This window comes from Vicugna pacos, chromosome 17, assembly GCF_048564905.1.
Source record: "Vicugna pacos chromosome 17, VicPac4, whole genome shotgun sequence".
In the NCBI taxonomy this organism is placed as follows: domain Eukaryota; kingdom Metazoa; phylum Chordata; class Mammalia; order Artiodactyla; family Camelidae; genus Vicugna; species Vicugna pacos.
In genome coordinates this window covers 10,402,435-10,420,691 of record NC_133003.1, presented here as the reverse complement: position 1 = coordinate 10,420,691, position 18,257 = coordinate 10,402,435, and the positions used below count along the sequence as shown (strand labels likewise).

General features: G+C 48.8%; 1 protein-coding gene across 1 annotated transcript in view; it reads right to left on the bottom strand.

Annotated features, from left to right (window-relative positions):
- Window positions 1-17,785, bottom strand: part of CMTM7 (CKLF like MARVEL transmembrane domain containing 7) — a 43,915-nt gene extending 26,130 nt beyond the window's left edge. Inside the window, exon 1 of the mRNA XM_072940935.1 lies at window positions 17,577-17,785. Within this exon, the coding sequence (XP_072797036.1) occupies window positions 17,577-17,735 (159 nt within the window). The 5' untranslated portion in view covers window positions 17,736-17,785. The remainder of the gene's footprint in view (window positions 1-17,576) is intronic.
- Between the last annotated feature and the right edge of the window lie 472 nt (window positions 17,786-18,257).

The window sequence follows — 18,257 nt, the reverse complement described above, 5'->3', positions numbered from 1 at the left end:
TTGGGGTCTTTTTTGTTTCCTTATAAATTGTGGAATTGTTTGTCCTAGTTCTGTGAGGAATGTCACGAGTATTTTGATGGGAGTTGCACTGGATCTGTCGATTGCTTTGGGTAGTGTGGCCATTTTGATAGTGTTGATTCTTCCAATCCAAGAGCACAAGAAATCTTTCCACTTCTTTGTGTCATTTTGGTTTTCAGAGTATAGGTAACCTTCTTGGCTAAGTTCATTTCTAGGTATTTTGTTGTTTTTGATGTAATGGAAATGTCTCTGCTAGTTATAAAATTATGGTTTTTGAAGTGAAAAAAAAAAAGTGAATGAAGGGCCGCAAATGGCAAAACATCGTTCTTTTTTGTGGGTGAGCTATATTCACGTGTGTGTGTGTGTGTGTGTGTGTGTGTATACTCAACTATTGATGTGCACTTAGGATGCTTCCATATCTTGGCAATTATAAATAATGTTGCTGTTAATAGCAGGATGTATGTATCTTTTTGAGTTAGTTCTTATTTTGTGGTTGGCTTTATTCCTTTGATAACTATGTAAGTTTAAAAAGCTAAAGCTATAAATGTTCTTATAGAAACAATGAACAGTACATATATGTAAATTTAAAAATATATGTGCAGTAAAAGAAAAAAATCTATCAAGCCATGAAGCGGATAGAAGAAACTTAAAAGACACATTACTAAATAAAGAAGCCAGTCTGAAAAGGCTACAAACTGTACGATTCCAACCAAAAGACATTCTGGAAAAGGCACAGCTACAGAAACAATAAAAAGATCGTGGTTTCCATGGGTTTGGGGAGAGGGAGGGATGAATAGATGGAGCACAAGGGATTTTTGGGGCAATGAAATTATTCTGTATGATACTATAGTGGTGGCTACATGTCATTATGCATTTGTCAAAGCCCACAGAACATACAACATCAAGAGTGAACCCTGATGTAAACTATGGACTTTGGTTGATAATAATGTGCCCATGTTGGTTCATCGACTGTACCAAATATGTCACACGGATGAGGGATGTTGAGGGTAGGGGAGTACATATGTGTGGGTGGGGAGGGCGATGTGGAAACTCTATTTTCTGCTCAATTCTGCTGCAAACCTGAAACTGCTCTAAAAAAATAAAGTCTATCAAAAAAAAATGAATGAAAACTGAACCAAGATTCATGGCAGCATTATATACAATAGCCAAGACTTGGAAACAACCTAAATCTCCATCAACAGATGACTGGATAAAGAAGTTGCAGTATATTTATACAATGGAATACTACTCAGCCATAAAAAGAATAAAATGATGACACTTGTAGCAAAGTGGATGGACCTGGAGAATGTCATTCTAAGTAAAGTAAGCCAGGAAGAGAAAGAAAAATACCATATGATATCACTCATACGTGGAATCTTAAAAAGAAAAAGACAAACGAACTTATTTACAAAACAGAAACAGACTCGCAGACACAGAAAACAAAACCTGTGGTTACCGGAGGGGAAGGTGGAGGGAAGGGATAAGTTGGGAGTTTGAGATTTGCAGATACTAATATATAAAAAATAAACAAGTTTATACTGTATAGCACAGGGAACTATATTCAATATCTGGTAGTAATTTATGGTGAAAAAGAGTATGAAAACGAATGTATGTATGTTCCTATATGACTGAAGCATTGTGCTGGACACCAGAAATTGACACAACATTGTAAACTGATTATACTTCAATAAAAAATATACATTTTAAAAAAGAAGAAAGCTCTCTTACAAACTGGAGTAAGGGGTTGGCAAATTATTTTGGTAAAGGACCATATAGTAAATTTATTAGGGTCTGAATGACACAATCTCTATCACAACTACTCAACTCTGACACTGCAGTGTGGAAAGAGCCCTATGCAAAACAGAAATGAATGGGTTTTGCTATGTTCCAATCAAACTTTATTTACAAAATCAGGTGGCAGGCTGGATTTGGACAGTGGGCTATAGTTTGCAAACTCCTGCAAATGTTCACTATAACATCGTTTTTAGTAGCTTAAAGCTCAGAAGCAACCTACATGCTCAAAAGTTAATGGCTAAGTAAAGAATATCCACTTAGATGATGGTACATATTATATACAATTATGAAGACTTCACAGCAGCAGAGACATGTTACTAAATACTAAATTTGGTAATTAAAAAATGAAAGGAAACAGAATCCATGAGTGTAATCAGTGCAAACTTCATATATACACTTAGACAAGAACCAAAACAGATCATCTGTAGAATTTGTGGCATGGTGGGCCTGTGGGTAAATTTTGCTTTTTATTTATTTTTGGATCCAATTATATTAATGTTGCTGAAATTATATCTGTGTAATAGCATAATTACAATATGCAACAATAAAAATAAAAGGCTACACCTATCAAACATCTTCAGTGGGAGACCCCAAAGAAACAGGTAAATTACCACACTCACTGCATCATTCATTCCTCCAGCAGTTTCCATGAGACAGCTGACAGTGATGGGGAAATTGCCAAAACCTAACAGAACCAAGACTAACTCATTTCTGGGTCAACACCGCTTCCATACTGAACCACTACCAAAGAGCCTATTTTGCGAACGGATCAAAAATTTTTTCACACTCTATGCCTTTGCACAGGCTGTTCCCTCCTTTAGAACGCTCCTCCTGCCTCCCCTTCCCACACTCAGGTCTCAGCCCAGAGGTTCCTACCCCAGGAAGGTCTGACCACAGACTGGGGAGGACACCTGCTCCCTGTGCTCACAGCATCCTCTGCCTCCTCCTGTGTCATCACCCTCGTGCTGACGCACTTCACTGATTCAAGGATGCTCCTCCCTCACATTTTCACTCCTCTCCAGCCAGAGGCAGAGCTACAAACTGCTGCTGGCCAGACCAGATGGCAGCTGTGGAGCAGGCACCACTGCCTGCCCCGTGCCGGCATCCAAACTTGGGAATGAACCTGCAACCTAGGAGACGCTACCCAGCAAGGTGATCACGTAGACTAGAAGGAGAGGTAGAGAATTTCTCCGACAAGTGAAAACCAACAGAAAATTGCAATACTAAAACTATCCTAGAAGAAATGCTGAACAGTCTTCTCCAAATAGAAAAGCAAGAAGCTAAAGAAAAAAGACAGTCACATTCGGAAATGTGATAACTACAATGATCAGCAAAAGAATAAACAAGAAGATGTAAAAGAGGACATCAGAATCATAAAATGTGGAGAGGGGAGTAAGAAAATGTAGATTTTCTTTCTTTTTTTTAAAGAATGTTTGGTGGAGGGTGGGTAGAGCTCAGTGGTAGAACGCATGCTTAGCATCCACTGCCTCCATTAAGTTGAAAAAAAAAATACTAATCACACACAGAAGAAAAAAAAGAACGAGTTTGAGCCTATATGATTTCCAGTATGAAATAAACAAAAGGGTCCTACTATACAGCACCGGGAACTATATTCAGTATCTTGCAGTGACCTATAATAAAAAAATACGGAAAAGAATATATACACGTATAACTGGCTCACTCTGCTGTACACTAGAGACTAACACAACATTGTAAATCATGAATACTTCCATTTAAAATAATTAATTATTAAAAAAAAATCACCACCTTGGGAAGGGGTGTCAGCACAGGGAAGGAAATCCAGAGACTGGAGCGGAGCACTCTTTGAAGCCCTGAGAGATGCTGAGACAGCGAAAACAGGCATGTTCAGCATCATTCCCAGAAGCAGGAGTCAAATGCCCACTTCCGGGCCCAGCACCAGGGGCTTTTAGTCAGGGAATGCGGCACTGCTCACGCTCCTGAGGGGAAGAGAAGACGAGTGTGCAGAGACTTCCAAAAGGATTCCTTAAAAGAAAAAGGAATTTAGGAGAGGAGGGTCGTTTTAGGAATATCTTAACCAAGTTATTTTCCTTCACTTATTTTCCTTTTAATGCACTCAAGAGTATATCAAAATCTCCCTTTAGTAAAGTCGAAAAGAACTCCATGGGCATAAAATAAAAATTCTAAACAATAAGAGATTCGTGCCCTCATGTTGTTGACATTTGTGCCCCCTCCAGCGGTGCCTCAGCGGGGCTGACACACGACACCTGCGCGGTGCCCAGGCTTCCTGCCCACGGGGGAAAGGCCAGATGTGCCTTGTTCACCGCTGCAGCCCCCGCCACAGGCACAGGGAGGCGCTAAACCAGACGCCTGATGAAGTGAAGCACAGCCTCTGCGGGGCAAACGACCCTGCCTCGGGCCGCACCAAGGTTTACCACTTGAGCCAGAAACAGAAGTCCGAAAGTGCGCTCACCACGCCTGGCGGTCCATTCCCGCAGCCTGTAGTCCAACAGGGATGCTCCTATTCCACGCCTGCTGGGGTTGCCTTAAGTTAGCCTGTTCCAACAGCCGCCACGCTGCCAGACACGTCTCTCCTCCCTTGGAGTGTCTCTACCCTGGCACCCCAGCGTCCGAACCCGCTGTTTTGACTGTGAGTCACTGGAAACCTGTCAACTCCACTAAATAAAAAAGAAAGGTGCTCACACGCAGTGCAGAACGGCATCTGTGAATGAAAAACACTATCCGCCGCACTGGTAAACAAAGGATGCTGTGGCCATCAAGTCACCAGCCTCCACTCTCACTGCCCCCCAGTGAGCAGAGGGAACTCGGGATGCAGACAAGCAGAGAGCCCGGCCTCTAGTGCCACCCGCAACGGTGTCCCCGGAAGGGACTCAGGATGGGAAGGTCCTGGACAACTGGACACTGGCCCAAGACAGCTAGGTGCATGTCAGAGTAACGATTTCAATGAGCACAGACCTTTGTACCTTCCCATACACAGAAAAGTGATATATCCCTTAACTTGAGATACCTGGTTTTCTTTCATTAACAGTCATCTTTTGACGTTTCAACTACCTGGTCTTTGTTGCAAAAACTCCGATATATCTTGGCTCCTCGCCTGCCTCTGTGGAACAGTCTTTCAGAGCAATCTGAGAGGCCGCCTCCCAGGCTTGAGTCCTCAGAAATGTCCTCTTAGTAAAACACAGCTCTCAACTTACAGGCTGTGCTTCTTTTTTTTTTTTTCAGTGAAAAGAGACACATTTCTATCAGAGGTCTCCCTGCAGGCTCCTCTCTCTGGCCTACAGGCCTGAAGTTCCTGCCCCGGCCCCCCTGGTGCTCTCAGGGCCACCCCCAACACAGCATTGCCACTATCAGTGGCCACTAACAGTGATGACCATTGTTGGGTCTTCTGAGGAAGAGCCTGGTCTCTCAAGCACTTCACCCAGGTGGACTTTTCCAAAAGGAATGCTGTTACCAGAGGCTTTGGCAAAGAATCTTCTTTCATTCAGTCAAAAAAAAAAAAAGCTCATGAGCGGTTTCTAAATTCCAGGCACCCTGTGGGGACCCCAACAGGGAGGTCACTGCCCTTCCGCACTGCGGGTCCTGGTGGGGAACAGCCAGCAACACCGAGTAAAGAGAAGTGAGCAAGGGGGTTTCAGCTAAAGCAGCGCTGGGAAGAAAGCAGAAGAGGACAGGGTGATGGGGTGGTCAGGGTGGAGTTGGGGGACAGTTTAGATTCGGGGCGCTGGATGACTGGGGAAGGGCCTTCAGAGGCAGGACAGGGAGCGGTCCAGCGGGGAAGCAGGCTGTCTCTAGAGCTTGTTTCTGTTTCTTATATTTAAATATGAAAAATAGGGCCTTGGAGTCCTCAGTATACAGCTGACAGAAGAAAGAAAATCCTGCCTCTTAATTAAAAGCCTCCCACAGGAAGTGACAAAGAGCACTTCTGCTCTCATTCCAGGGGTGAGAACCAGCTGCGTGGCCACTGTGACACCCAAGGCTGCAGGAAATGTCTGTGGCTACACAGCTGTCAGCCAGAAACAGGTCTGCACCCTGGGAGATGGAGCACGGGGGCTAAATCCTCCACTGAGCTCTGCATCTGACTGTGAATCAGAGTTAGACGTGGAGCCTGAAGATGGCACTGAACAGCTGCCATCTCCTGAGAAAACATGGATGGATGAGGGGCTGCTTCTTATGGATGAACAAAGAAAGCCGTTTTTTGAGATGGAGGTAAAGATGCTGTGAAGTTTGTTGAAATGACAACAGAGGATTTAAAGTATTACATGAACTTAATTGATAAAGCAGCGGCAGGGTCTGAGAGGACTGACTGCAGTTCTCAAAGAACTTCTGTGGGTCAAATGCTGTCAAACACCACAGCATGCTTCAGAGTAATTTGTGAAAGGAAGAGTCAACTGAGGCGGGAGGTATAGCTCAGTGGTAGAGCGCATGCTTAGCAGGCACAAGGTCCTGGGTTCAATTCCCAGTGCCTCCACTAAAAAAACCCCAAAAAACCCTGATTAGCTCCCCTCCGCTAAATAAATAAATTAACAAAAAATAGTAAATTAAAAAGTCAACTGATGTGACAAAGTTCACTGCTGTGTTTTAAGAAACTGCCACAGCCACCCTAGCCCCAAGCCACCACCACCCTGATCAGTCAGCAGCCATCAACTTTGAGGGAAGACCCTCCACCAGCAAAGATTATGCCTTGCTGAAGGATGGTTAGCATTTTTTAGCAATAAAGTATTTTTTAAGTAAGGTATGTACTTTTTTAGACCTAATGCTATCGCACACTTAATAGAGTACAGTAATAGTGTAAACATGACTTTCATATGCCCTGGGAAACCGAAAAATCTGTCTCACTTTACTGTGAAACCGACTTTGTTGAGGTGGTCTGGAACTGAACCCACAATCTCTCCGAGTTCCACCTGTACAGGACTGATGTCACCATGAACTGTGACAGCAGACTTACTGTCAGCGACAGACGCCCTCTGGGTTCAGGGCATGCATGTTACTCCGCAGTTTCTCCTCTGCCCAAAGCAGCAGCCAGTACACAGGACACACTGCTCAAGAGCAATGACACTTGGGGACCCTTGTAAAATCAAGTCACATTATCAATACAAGGGTCAGTGGTGCCTCTTTTACCTTTTCCAAGTGAAACTCACAACAGTATGTGTCAATAAGGCCCCCATCTCTGAATTCATTAGGTCCTTCCAAGGAGTGAAAAATAGAAACGTCAAGTTGTTTATACCACCGTGACACTGCTTTTAATTCTTCCCTAAAAGATTACAGGAATAATTTTGCTCCATATTGACTTTGCTCTGTATTGACTTTATTTTTCATTCAGTAAACACTGATTTGTTTTCCTCTCCCCTTGTTTCAAATAGGAGTTGAAAAAAATAACAAAACTGTTAAGTGGACCCCAAAAAGTAACATCAGAAGTCCTGTGCGATCTGTCAGGCCGCTGCCTGGCATCGCAGATCCAGGGGGCGCCCAGGTAAGAACACTGATGCACCAGCTTTGCAGGTGGAAGGAGGCTGCCGTCAGGGTTGCATGTCCCCAGGGTGCACCAGCTCAGAGCCTCGGCAGTGATCAGGCAGATGAGAAGCAATCCCAAAGGCTCCTGAGAGACACAAGCAGGCATTCCACTGGTGCCCTGCCCCACGGGGCTCCCTTTAACCGGGTCGGTGTATCCGTATCACAGCTCCCCTGCCACCTGCAACCTTCTGCTAATGACCTCCCTCAGCGTGCTGGAGCCGTCTGGCTCAGAGGTCCCCAGGGGTTGATCTACTCCCCTCTCCGGTCTGGAGCCAATGAACGCCGGTATAAAAGCCCAGCTTCACTGCCTCAAAACAGGAGCATCTCTGCGATGCACCTCACTTCCCCGAGCTCCCCGCAAGGTCAGGCGGGGGCTAAACTTCTGAAACCCAACTGTCCAGTCCTTCTGCCCTTGACTGCTGCCCTCACTCAAGAAACCAGCTGCACAAGAACTGCCATGTCCAGCTCTGCTTTTAGGGAAGCTGACTTCAGCACACCCTGGGATGGATGTTGGGAGATTCTAAGAAAAACGCTGGTCACGCAGGTCTTCTCATTCCCTAGACTCTTCTGGTTCTTAACATCTTAAATAAAGTTAAGCGGGAGACTAGAGCAGTGGAACCCTGGACACTCAACACTAAGAACAGTCTCTCAGGGACAACGGATGCGGAAGACCCCTGAAGCCCTCTGGGAGAAGATCACAAGGTGATGTTGGAGAATTTGAAGTTACAGAACAGAAAAAAAAACTCCAAGAGCAGGCAACATTTGGCCCAGGAATTCTACTTTTAGGAATTCCTCCTTCTGATAACCTCGTGCACACACAGAACTAGGTACAAGGGTATCCACTATGGCACTACGAGGTAACAAAAGATGGAAACAACCTGTCGACAGGGGACCGGTTAAGTGAATAACGTAAATCCATCCTCTGGGACATGACGCAGCTGTTAAAGAGAATGAGAACACTCTGAATGGATGTGGAATTATTTCCCAGATGGAAAGAAACTCCCCATGCAGTTTCCTCATCTGTAAGATGGGAAATGGGACACCTCTTAGGGACGTAGTCATGATGAGTGAGGTCTTGCATATAAAGCATTCTGCACCATGTCCAGAGCAAGAACCCAACAGATTTACCCCACAGAAATTCAGTGACATGTGACAGTAGCCCAGATAAAAACTGTGTTACTGTTATTGTAAAAATGGCCGCCGTACCTCCTGCACTGCTGTGACCCCGCCTTTTCTTGCTGAACAGGAGCGTGAGCACCAGACCTGATGCAGGAGGCACGGGCTTCTGCGAGTGTATGAGATGTCTGCAGCTGCACGACAGATCACCACAAAGAAAGGGGCTTAGCACAACACTCATTCACCATCTCACAGTTCCCGCTGGTCAGGGTCTCACAAGGCTGCCGCCGAGATGTTGGCCAGTCTGGGGTTTTATCTGAGGCTTGGGGGTCCTCATCCAAGCTCATGTGTCATTGCAGCTGTAGGACTGAGGTCCCTATTTTCTGGCTGGCTGTCAGCTGAGGGCTGATTTCTAGATATAGATGCTTACCATGTGGCCCTCTGCCAGGCTCTCTTACAGCAAGGCAGTTTGCCTCTCCAGGGCCAGCAGGAGACTCTTTCCCTTTGGGAAGAACCCAGGACCCCTTTTAAGGACCGTCACCTGATTAGGTCGGGCCCACCTGGGCATAACATCCTCTTAACTCAGAATTGACAGATTTGGAACCTTAACTACATGTGCAGCATCCTTTCACTGTGACATAGAACACAGCCATGGAAATGAAACCCCATCACGTTTGTTATATCCTGTTGGTTAGAACCAGTCAGAGGTCCCACCCACACTCATGAGGCTGGAGTTATATAAGGTTGTGACTCATTAGGGGTCGCCCAAGAATGTGTCTGCCACAGTGGGCTGGCCTGGGATCCTGTCTGCCACACAGTACCCCCTTGTGGCAAGGGGTTAGGTCTTGGCCACACCTAACTTCAAATGCTGGCTCTAGAATTTAATGGAATTTCTGGACCTTGGGCAAGTTACAAATCCTCCTGGCCCTCATTCAACCAAAAGGAGGAGAAAAGAAATAACTAATAGAGCCACGAATGGTTAAACACAGGGAAACTGCATGTAAAATTGCCTGACATAATATGGCGAACAACCAAACCTCAGTTCTCCTCTCTGGAGGAACTTAGGACTTACGCACAAGGATAAGACTAATGGTTTACCCTCAAGGCTTCCAGCCGCCCAGTGAGTAACACATGAAATCCTCTGTGAACTACCACACTCGCTGTCTGGTCTATACCCCAGGGAGGGGTTTTCCCCACTCCAGCTGATTTCATCTCTGGCAGAGGGTGAAATTCTCTTTACCACCTGCTGTCACACATCTCACAGCACCTCCTTTCAGATCTGCTACCCGCCTGCCCACCAATGAGCAGCCAAATGGATAAGTTACGGTACGACTAAGTAATGGACTCAGATGTCCTTATCACAGCATCGATTTCAAATTTAACGGCATGGAAAAATACCCATGGCATACTGATAATGAAAAATAATGACCTCAAGTTGCCCTTTTATGAGCTCAAGATCTGGACTCAAAACCCAGCCCCAAACTCACTCTTTCTGGCTTCGTGACTTTGGTTCCCTTATCTGAAAAATGCAGATAAGGACGGAACCTACCTATCAGGACTGAATGAGGCAGAGGATGGCACCTAACAGGAACTCAATGCTATTATAAATTAAGTATCACTTTTATCATTTGAGAGGAAAAACTTAAAAAAAAAAGAACTTCTTTATAAACAGCATTAGCATGGCTGCTACCTCCTTAGGGGAACAAAGAAAATCTAAGAGGTGGAAGTGGGTAAAAAGCTATGTAGGCCATGCTGTATTTAGTAACTCTCTCTGCTTCCCAGAAGGTCCAGTTTACTCTGTACCTGAAGGCATTTAATTTCTCCTCCTCCCCGCCCCTCCCTTCCCACTCCCTTCTGAAGGGACTGGCCTTGCTCCATCTCTAAAAATGAGGATGGTACTGCTCTTCTTTTTAGTTTCATTGCAATCCTTTCTGTGGGTAATGTGTAAACCATCTTACAGATAATTTCTCTCTTTATCAATCGATTTATCCTATTTAAAATAAAAAAAAGAAAAGAAAAAAGGTGACTGCCCCAGGCAAAGAAGAGCCTTGTCACTGCCACTGCTGATGACAGCACAAACCAGGTGAAGGCTGTCTCTGCAGGAGGCTGGGAAGTCTGGGTGGGGAGGGGGCAGGATGGGGCTGAGCTGGGGGAGAGCGAGCGCCCCTCCCTCAGGAAGACCCGGGGCTGGAGGAGGGGCTGGAGGACCAGTAGCCGGTGCCAGGCCCTGAGCCAGGCTGCTGATGCCAGGAGTTGCTAAGGACCCCAGAGAGGAATGCCTGGGAGTGAGCAGCGGGCGAGGGAACCCTGAGCCAAACTGGCGACAAAGGAGGAGAGCGTGTGGCAGGCGGTGGGTCAGAGGGAGGATCCCGGCAGCACGCCAGGGGCCAGCAGGGCGGGCAGATGGCAGCGGAGGAAACAGATGGACGCCAGCAGCCGAGCAGGAAGCGCCAGCGCTGGGCGGGTGGACAGGGGCTGGGAGGAAGGGAGCAGAGAGGAGGCCCTGCCTGACAGAACTGAAATTAATGCCCACACAGGGAGGCCTAGGAGTGCCCTGGAGGGTCTCTGGGACCCGCTGTGGTTTCTGTCCAGACTCGCACGGGACATTGCCCATGCCCCCCAAGCCTGGTGGATCCTCCAGCTGCTGTTTTCATCAGTACCATCTCCTCTGGTCAGAGGTTCCCGGTCTGGGGACAGGTGGTTATTCGGAGGCCCTAGAGGGGAATTCTTGCAGGAACCCACCTGCTCTGCAGCCTGAATGAAGAAGGCCTCACACCCGTGTGGTACCGTCACCCTTCAGGTATACCAGAGCACGTAAAAGCATCACAAAATTGTCTAGCCCATCAAGCCACCATTCCTTTACCTAAATACTATTGTGATTTAAATTATTACAATCACATCTGACTCTCTGAAATTTCTGGATAACAGGACACCTGTTAATTTCTAGATGTTAACAAGTCTGGACAGCTGTTTAATGCCACCACGCTCAGATGGGTGAGAAGCACACCACTCCTCCGTGAAAGGTTGTGGCCGCTGGTGCTGAGGATGTATCTCCGCCTTTGTACCCGAGGACTTCACCACAAGGGAGTTCATCACAGCCTTGTTTGCGGGCAGGCAGGCCTGGGAGTCCCCTGAGCCACTAAAAGGGGGAGGGGGGCAGGTTACATGGACTGCGGTACACTGGGACCAAGGTACATTCATGACTGGGTACAAACACCCTATAAAAACCAAACTGCAGTGGAGGGTGTAGCTCAGTGGTAGAGTGAATGCCTAGCATGTGCAAGGCCCTGGGTTCAATCCCCAGTACCTCCATTAAAAAAAAATTAATAAATAAATCTAATTGCAATCCTCCCCCAAAAAACAAGCTGCAGATGAACATTAAATGACATTCACTCATCACATATTAAGCAAAAACAAACAAAAATCTTACAAACTGTATAGCACCATCCTACTTTTGTAAAAACAAAATCAAACCAACACCAGCAAGTTATATACATCTACTATGAAATAGCATAAAATTTTACTTTCAATATTAATCTCGGGGGAGAGGGAGATTGTTTTCTTCTTCCTCTTTCCCAGAGTTTCTACAATGAACAAGTATTACTTCCGTTATTGAGAACAAAGCCCATAACTTATGTCTTCTTGTTTGTATTTGTTTGACCACTGAGGGACAGCAGTTTCTTGCTCTTGGATCAGGACTGGGTTGGGGTCACAACGCAGAGTACTAACCACTGTACCACCACGGCCTGGGTTGGGGTCAAAGATCTTGACAGGGAGGTTCTTGGCTGCCCTTAACTCTCAGCTGCCAGGAAACAGGACATGGGTGTGCAGGTTGCACTTGGGAACCAAACCGGTGCTCCCCTCTCCAGAGAGACCTGAAACAGAACACGGCGGGGTGGGCCATTCCGGGCGATGCTGGCTCGTTCTCCACTCAGAGGTCTGCTCACAGTTCCATCAGAAGCTGCCATCCCCCACAGCCTAGTTCCGTTAGGGGTCTGGGCTGTGAACACCCACGTGAAGTCCATACTTGCCCAGCCTCCTAGAACATCTTTAGGGTGCTCTCTCCTGCCAGAAAACTCAGGCACTGCCCCCAGACTCACACACCCACTCAGGTTCCACTCAGCCTGGACAGGCTCCTTCTGCCGGTATTTCAGACAACACATCTCTTTATGATAAGTATTTGCAATGCCCTGGTAACTATGTTGAAATGTGTAACATGTTTAGCAAACATGATCCTAACCTTTGTGACAACCAAAAAAAGTTTCCACAAAGTTCTAAGATGCTCCCTAGGAAGCTGTACAGCCCCGGGGTGAGAACCACCACTTCAATGGTGGGCTCATACTGACATGATGCTTCCATGATAATCTCAGGATAAGGACCATATCCTCAAGATGATCTGGCAGATCTTGGAGGGGAGGTCTAATCTTTGCCTGTTTCCCCAGACTCATCCACACCTCTCCCAGCCTTGTTCCCTCCCCTCCAACCACTGTCAATACTCCTTCCTCTGGTCTCAGAGCCACTGTCTGTGCTCTTCCTTCTGGTAACACTGTTCCCTCATCCTTCACATATCCCTTTCTCGCCTCCCAGACAGGGCAGACCCCCTAGCTACTTCTCTATGGTACTGTGGCCCTCTCTTTCCCAGGTTTTGTCCCAGTTTATAATTTTATATGTATAGTCATTTGACTAACGTTTACTTTCCCTATTAGAGCATAAGAACAGGGGCTGAACCATCTAGTTTATCCTTCTTTCCGCACTGCGTCGCATAAAAGAGGTGCTCCATATTTACTCAGTAAATAAAGGAACCTTCTGGAACACACTTAGACTTCCATCTTTACTGCTTATGACACTACATGCTGATTCCCCTTCGATGTGATGCTTCTGCAGAAGTCACAGCCTCTGCCGAAAGGATCTGTCTTGCTAACGGCTGTGTTGTGCTCCCCACGGCCCGCTGGGACGGCGCCAGGAACAGAGCGGACGCTCAGCGAGCCTACCTTGGCTAAGTGGAACCCGAGTGGGCGTGTGAGTCTGGGGGCAGTGCTTGAGTTTTCTGGCAGGAGAGCGCATCCCAAAGACCCTTCTAACTGTCGGGATGGGAAGGTTAAGGACTGCTCACAATTAGTTCCCGTCTTGCTCCCTCTCTTTCCTTCGACCACCCCCAGCACATCCCTCACCTCCAACTTAACATGCATACTGAGTGAAGGTCCCTTAAAGGGCACCCCCAACCCGACACACCCTACCCATCTCTCCAGAGTCAACTCAGATGTCACCTTCCTCTTCCCTCCGTCCTTCCTGCCTTATGTGGGCGACCACAGAGCTTTCATCTCCCCGACCAGGCAGCCAGGGGACTTGTCTGTGTCCACAGAACCACACACTTCTAGAGGGCAAGGGCTTTGTCACAGCCAACTGTTTCTGCAGAAACAGAGGGGAACATGGCACTCCTAAACGTCTGCCGAACAAGCAAACTGATGAGGTGGGGTGGTGGAGCCTGGGCAAGGGCCTCTGGAGCCCTGCAGAGCCCAGGGCAGCATCTCCTACTCAGGTCCCTTGGGTGATGCCCGGAGACCTGGCTCTTCAGCTCAGACTCTGTGAGCTTCCAGAAGGTCACTCCTTCCTCGAGCAGTGGACTTGGGGGGACACCCCCCGGGGCGATTCCGGAAGTGGAGCTTCGGCCCTCCCACACCCAGCTGCTTCATGCAGAGTATTTCCCCCCTCTCGCCCCGCCCTCAACTCTTCCTCTATTTCTTAACAGCTTTACTGAGATACAAATCACACATCTGAAGCATACAATCTAATAGTTTTTAGTACATTCCAAGTTGTGCAACCATCACCACCATCAATTTCAGGACATTTCTATTACCTCAAAAGAGACCCCCTTTTCCCCAACCCCCCAGCCCTAAGTAACCACTAATCCACTTTCTGTTGCTGTAAATTTGCCTATTCTGGATTTTTCACACGAGTGCAATCACACACTGTGTGGTCCTTTGTGTCTGGCTGCTTTCACCGAGCATCACGTTTTCAGGGTTCATCCCCGTGGTAGCCTGTGTCAGTCTTTCATTCCTTTCTCTGCTGAATAACATCCCACTGTATGGATGGACAACATTTTACTTATCTATCCTCAGCTGACGGACATTTGGTTGACTTCCACTTTTGACTATTATGCACAACACTGCTATGAGCCCTCACGTCTCAGTTTTCGTGTGGACATGTTTTCGTCTCTCTGGGGTATATAACTAGGGGTGGAACTGTCCAACACACGTCAACTTTACGCGTAACACTTTGAGGAACTGCCAGACTGTATGCCGAGGTGGCCACACCCTTTCACACCCCCACGGCCAGTGTATGAGGGTCCTGACTGCACCACACCCTCCACATCCCTGCTTTCTCACTGGCACCATCCTAGTGGGTGTGAAGTGGTCTATCGCGATGGCTTTGATTTCCCCAGATCTATTAACAAGCAGCAACTCTGGGGTCCTTCGGGGATATGAGGCCAGTCAGGCCTGGGATGGCCCCACTGCTGCCGACACTGTGTGACATTAGTAGCTCAACCTTGCAGCCAGCTTCCTCATTTGTCAAACATGTTAGTTCACTGGATTCTTAAAAACATTTATTGACACAATACAGTGAGTACTGCATTAAAGCAAGACACAATTTTTTTGGTTTCCCAGTGCATGTAAGTTACGTTTACACTGTACTATTAAATGTGTAATAGCATTGTCTAAAAAAACAAAGTACACACCTTAATTTAAAAATACTTTACTGCTAAAAAATGGTAACCATCATCCGAGCCTCCAGCGAGTCACAGTAGCAGTAACGTCAAAAACCACTGGTCACAGACCACCATGACAAACATAATAGTGAGAAAGTTTTAAATATTGCCAAAGTTGTCAAAATGTGACAGAGACACCAAGTGAGCAGATCCTGTTGGGAAAAAACGGCGCCAATAAACTTGCTCAATGCAGGGTTGCCACAAACCTTCAATTTGTAAAAAACGTGGTACCTCGAAGTACAATAAAGTGAAGCACAAAAATTCCTAGCACTTTATCAAGAACAAGAGGAGGGCTCAAACAATGTAGCTATTAACAACAATGAAAAAAACCCAGGGCCTTAGGACCTACACCTGTGACTGTGTCTCTTACAGAGAACGGCCAAAGAAACTAAACCATAGGGGCCACAGGATTTTAAGGATTCATTAAAATTACACATCAAGTACCAACATTCTCTTAGAAACTCACTTTCTTCCCATTTTCTCACTTTCTCATTTTCTGATAGTGGGGGACCCAGGGGAGACCCAAAGAAAGGAAACTTTTCCAAGGAAACAGCCTTTTCAATGACTTGAGGTAGTGTGTAACAGGTCCGCTGGTCAGACCATGAGGATGCTTTATGAGACATTTAGGACGAAAAGGGCAGCCTGTTTAGGATGCAAATGAAACATCAGTGGTCAAAATCAGAGACTCATGAATAGAATGCCCAGAGGGCAACACTATTTTAGCTGCTTCTGCCCTTCCCAATGTTAAAACTTGGCTAGGCCAGTATTTTCCAGCAAAGAGGCCAAGAGTACATCAAATGCCCAAGCAGATGCCCCAGAAAAGAGGAGGAGGAGAATGGGGAGGAGTTGGACAAGGGGCCCAAGCAGACTGAACAGTCACTCTGTTGTAATATGACCATCCTGCCATGGCAACTTCACTCCCAGGGATCTGCTCAAGCCAGCCTGCAGCCACAGGGGGGTACCCAGGGAGGAAGAAGGTGTAAGAATCCTCTGGGCATAGGGAGAAGCAATTCTCCAAGTCTTTGCAACAAGTCCATCACTGACACCTGCAACTTGGCACAAGGGCCACAGGTAAGAGGCTAGTTTAGGAGGCTGAAATGGAGACTTCTCCATGACCTTTGTCCACCAAATTCATTCAGCTTCTGGTATGTCTTCCAATGCTCAGGTAGGGCCTGCCCCCACCTGCACCCACATTTTTTTAAGGATAGGGATACAGGCTGGTCCCTTTGTAGCCTGTACCAACAAAACAAAACAAAACAAAACAAAACACAGCCTTGGTTAAAACCAACACTGTTCAGCGTGATTCTTTTCTGTTGTTAGTAGCTATAACGCCTCTACTTCCTAATTTTTGGTCCATCTACACGCTCTTCTTGCAGGAAAGGGAACTCAGCCCCCTGCCCGCCAAGGTCTGACTCAAGCAGAAAACCAGAGCCTCCTCTACACACACTCAGCATCAACCCTGTGTCCGGGCCGGGCCGGACCCACATCCCTTCCCCTACACCTCCTTTCAAATCTACCACTTCCCCCCTCTACCATTCTGGCTGCAAACATTACAATAAGTGGAGTCACAGACAGCCCAGCCCAGTTTCAAAACCTATCAAACAGATGGCAAAGGTGTTGAAGATTTAACAATTGTAAGGAATTAAAAAATGGGAAGGGAGAAGAGAGTGAGGAACAGGAAGCAGGCCCCAGCAGCGCGGGTCGCGCTCAGCGCCCAGGCCTTCGTCCTGCCCGGCTCCACAGTGACCCCCGTTCCCGAGACTCCGGCTCCCCGCAGCCGGCCTTCCCCAGTGACCCCTGCCGTCCCGCGGCCCCGAGACCCCGCCCTCCCTCGGAACTTGAGGGGCAGGGCCCGGGACGGCTGCCTCAAGGGTCCCAGCGCCTTCTCCCACCGCGGACGCCGGGCCTTAGACCCCGCGCTCGGGCGCCGCTGCGCCGGGAGCAGGAAGCCCTGCGGCGCGGGGCTCGGGGGAAGCGGCGGCGGCGGGGGGAGGTGGGGTTCGGCTGCCTCAGGGCCGCCGCCCGGGCGCTCTTCACCCGCTGCTCGGGTCCGGGGCGGCGCGGCCGGAGAGGAGGAGGGAAGACGCCGAGGAACTTCGGCGGTGGTTTCGGTCACAGGCGGGCGGGGCCCGCCGAGCGGCTGGAAAAGCTTGGGACCCCGGCGCGCGCCCGCGGGAGAGGCCAGGTGCGGCTGAGTTCCAGCGCGGGGGCTGCACGCGCAGCTCGCCCGAGGAAGCCCCCTCCAACTTGACCCGGGCGGCGCGGTCCCCGCCCGGGGTGCGACGCTCCGGCCGCGGGCGCGTCCCCCCACCCCGCCCCTGCCCTCGGGGGCCACCCCGTGCGACCCCGGCCGCGCCCGGGCCTCTCTTACCATCTGCGCCACTTTCAGCATTGCCCCCTGGGTGCGGGGGTAGAAGGGGTCCAGCAGCCCCTCGGAGGAGCTCCCGCCCGGCGGCCCAGCGCCGGCTCCGGCTCCGGCGGCGCTGCCGCTGCTGCACGTGGTGCGGACGAGCCCGGCTCCGTGCGACATCGCGCGGCCCCTGCCCCGGGCCGCCTCCTCCGGCCGAGGCCGAAGGCCAAATGCCGAGGGGCGGGGTGGGGCCGCGGGGGGCGGGTTCCGGGGCGGGGCGCACGCGCCCCGGGCTGCGCAGGTGACGCCCACCCGGCCTCGGCGGGACCCGGCTGGGGAGGGCCGGCCCGCGCGCTCCGGAACGGGGGCGGCAACCCACGCCCTCGGGCAGGCGCGGAAGTTGGGCTGGAGGGAGGAGGGAAACCGACGCCCTGGACCGTGGCCTTTCCGAGGTGGGCAAGGCCGGGGCACAGCTGGGTCCGAGCCTCCTGGGATTTGGTGTGGGTGCAGCTGCGGATGTGTGCTAAGGGAACTTGAGTGAAGATAACTCACATACACCGAAATGCCCAAACCCTCCGTGTTCAGCTCCACTAACTTGTGTGTGTGAATGTACACCTGTGTGCCCACCACCCACAGCAACAGAACGTGCCGATACCCCCAAAGTTCCCTCGGGCTCCTTTCCCACTTTCTGTCGCTGTGGAT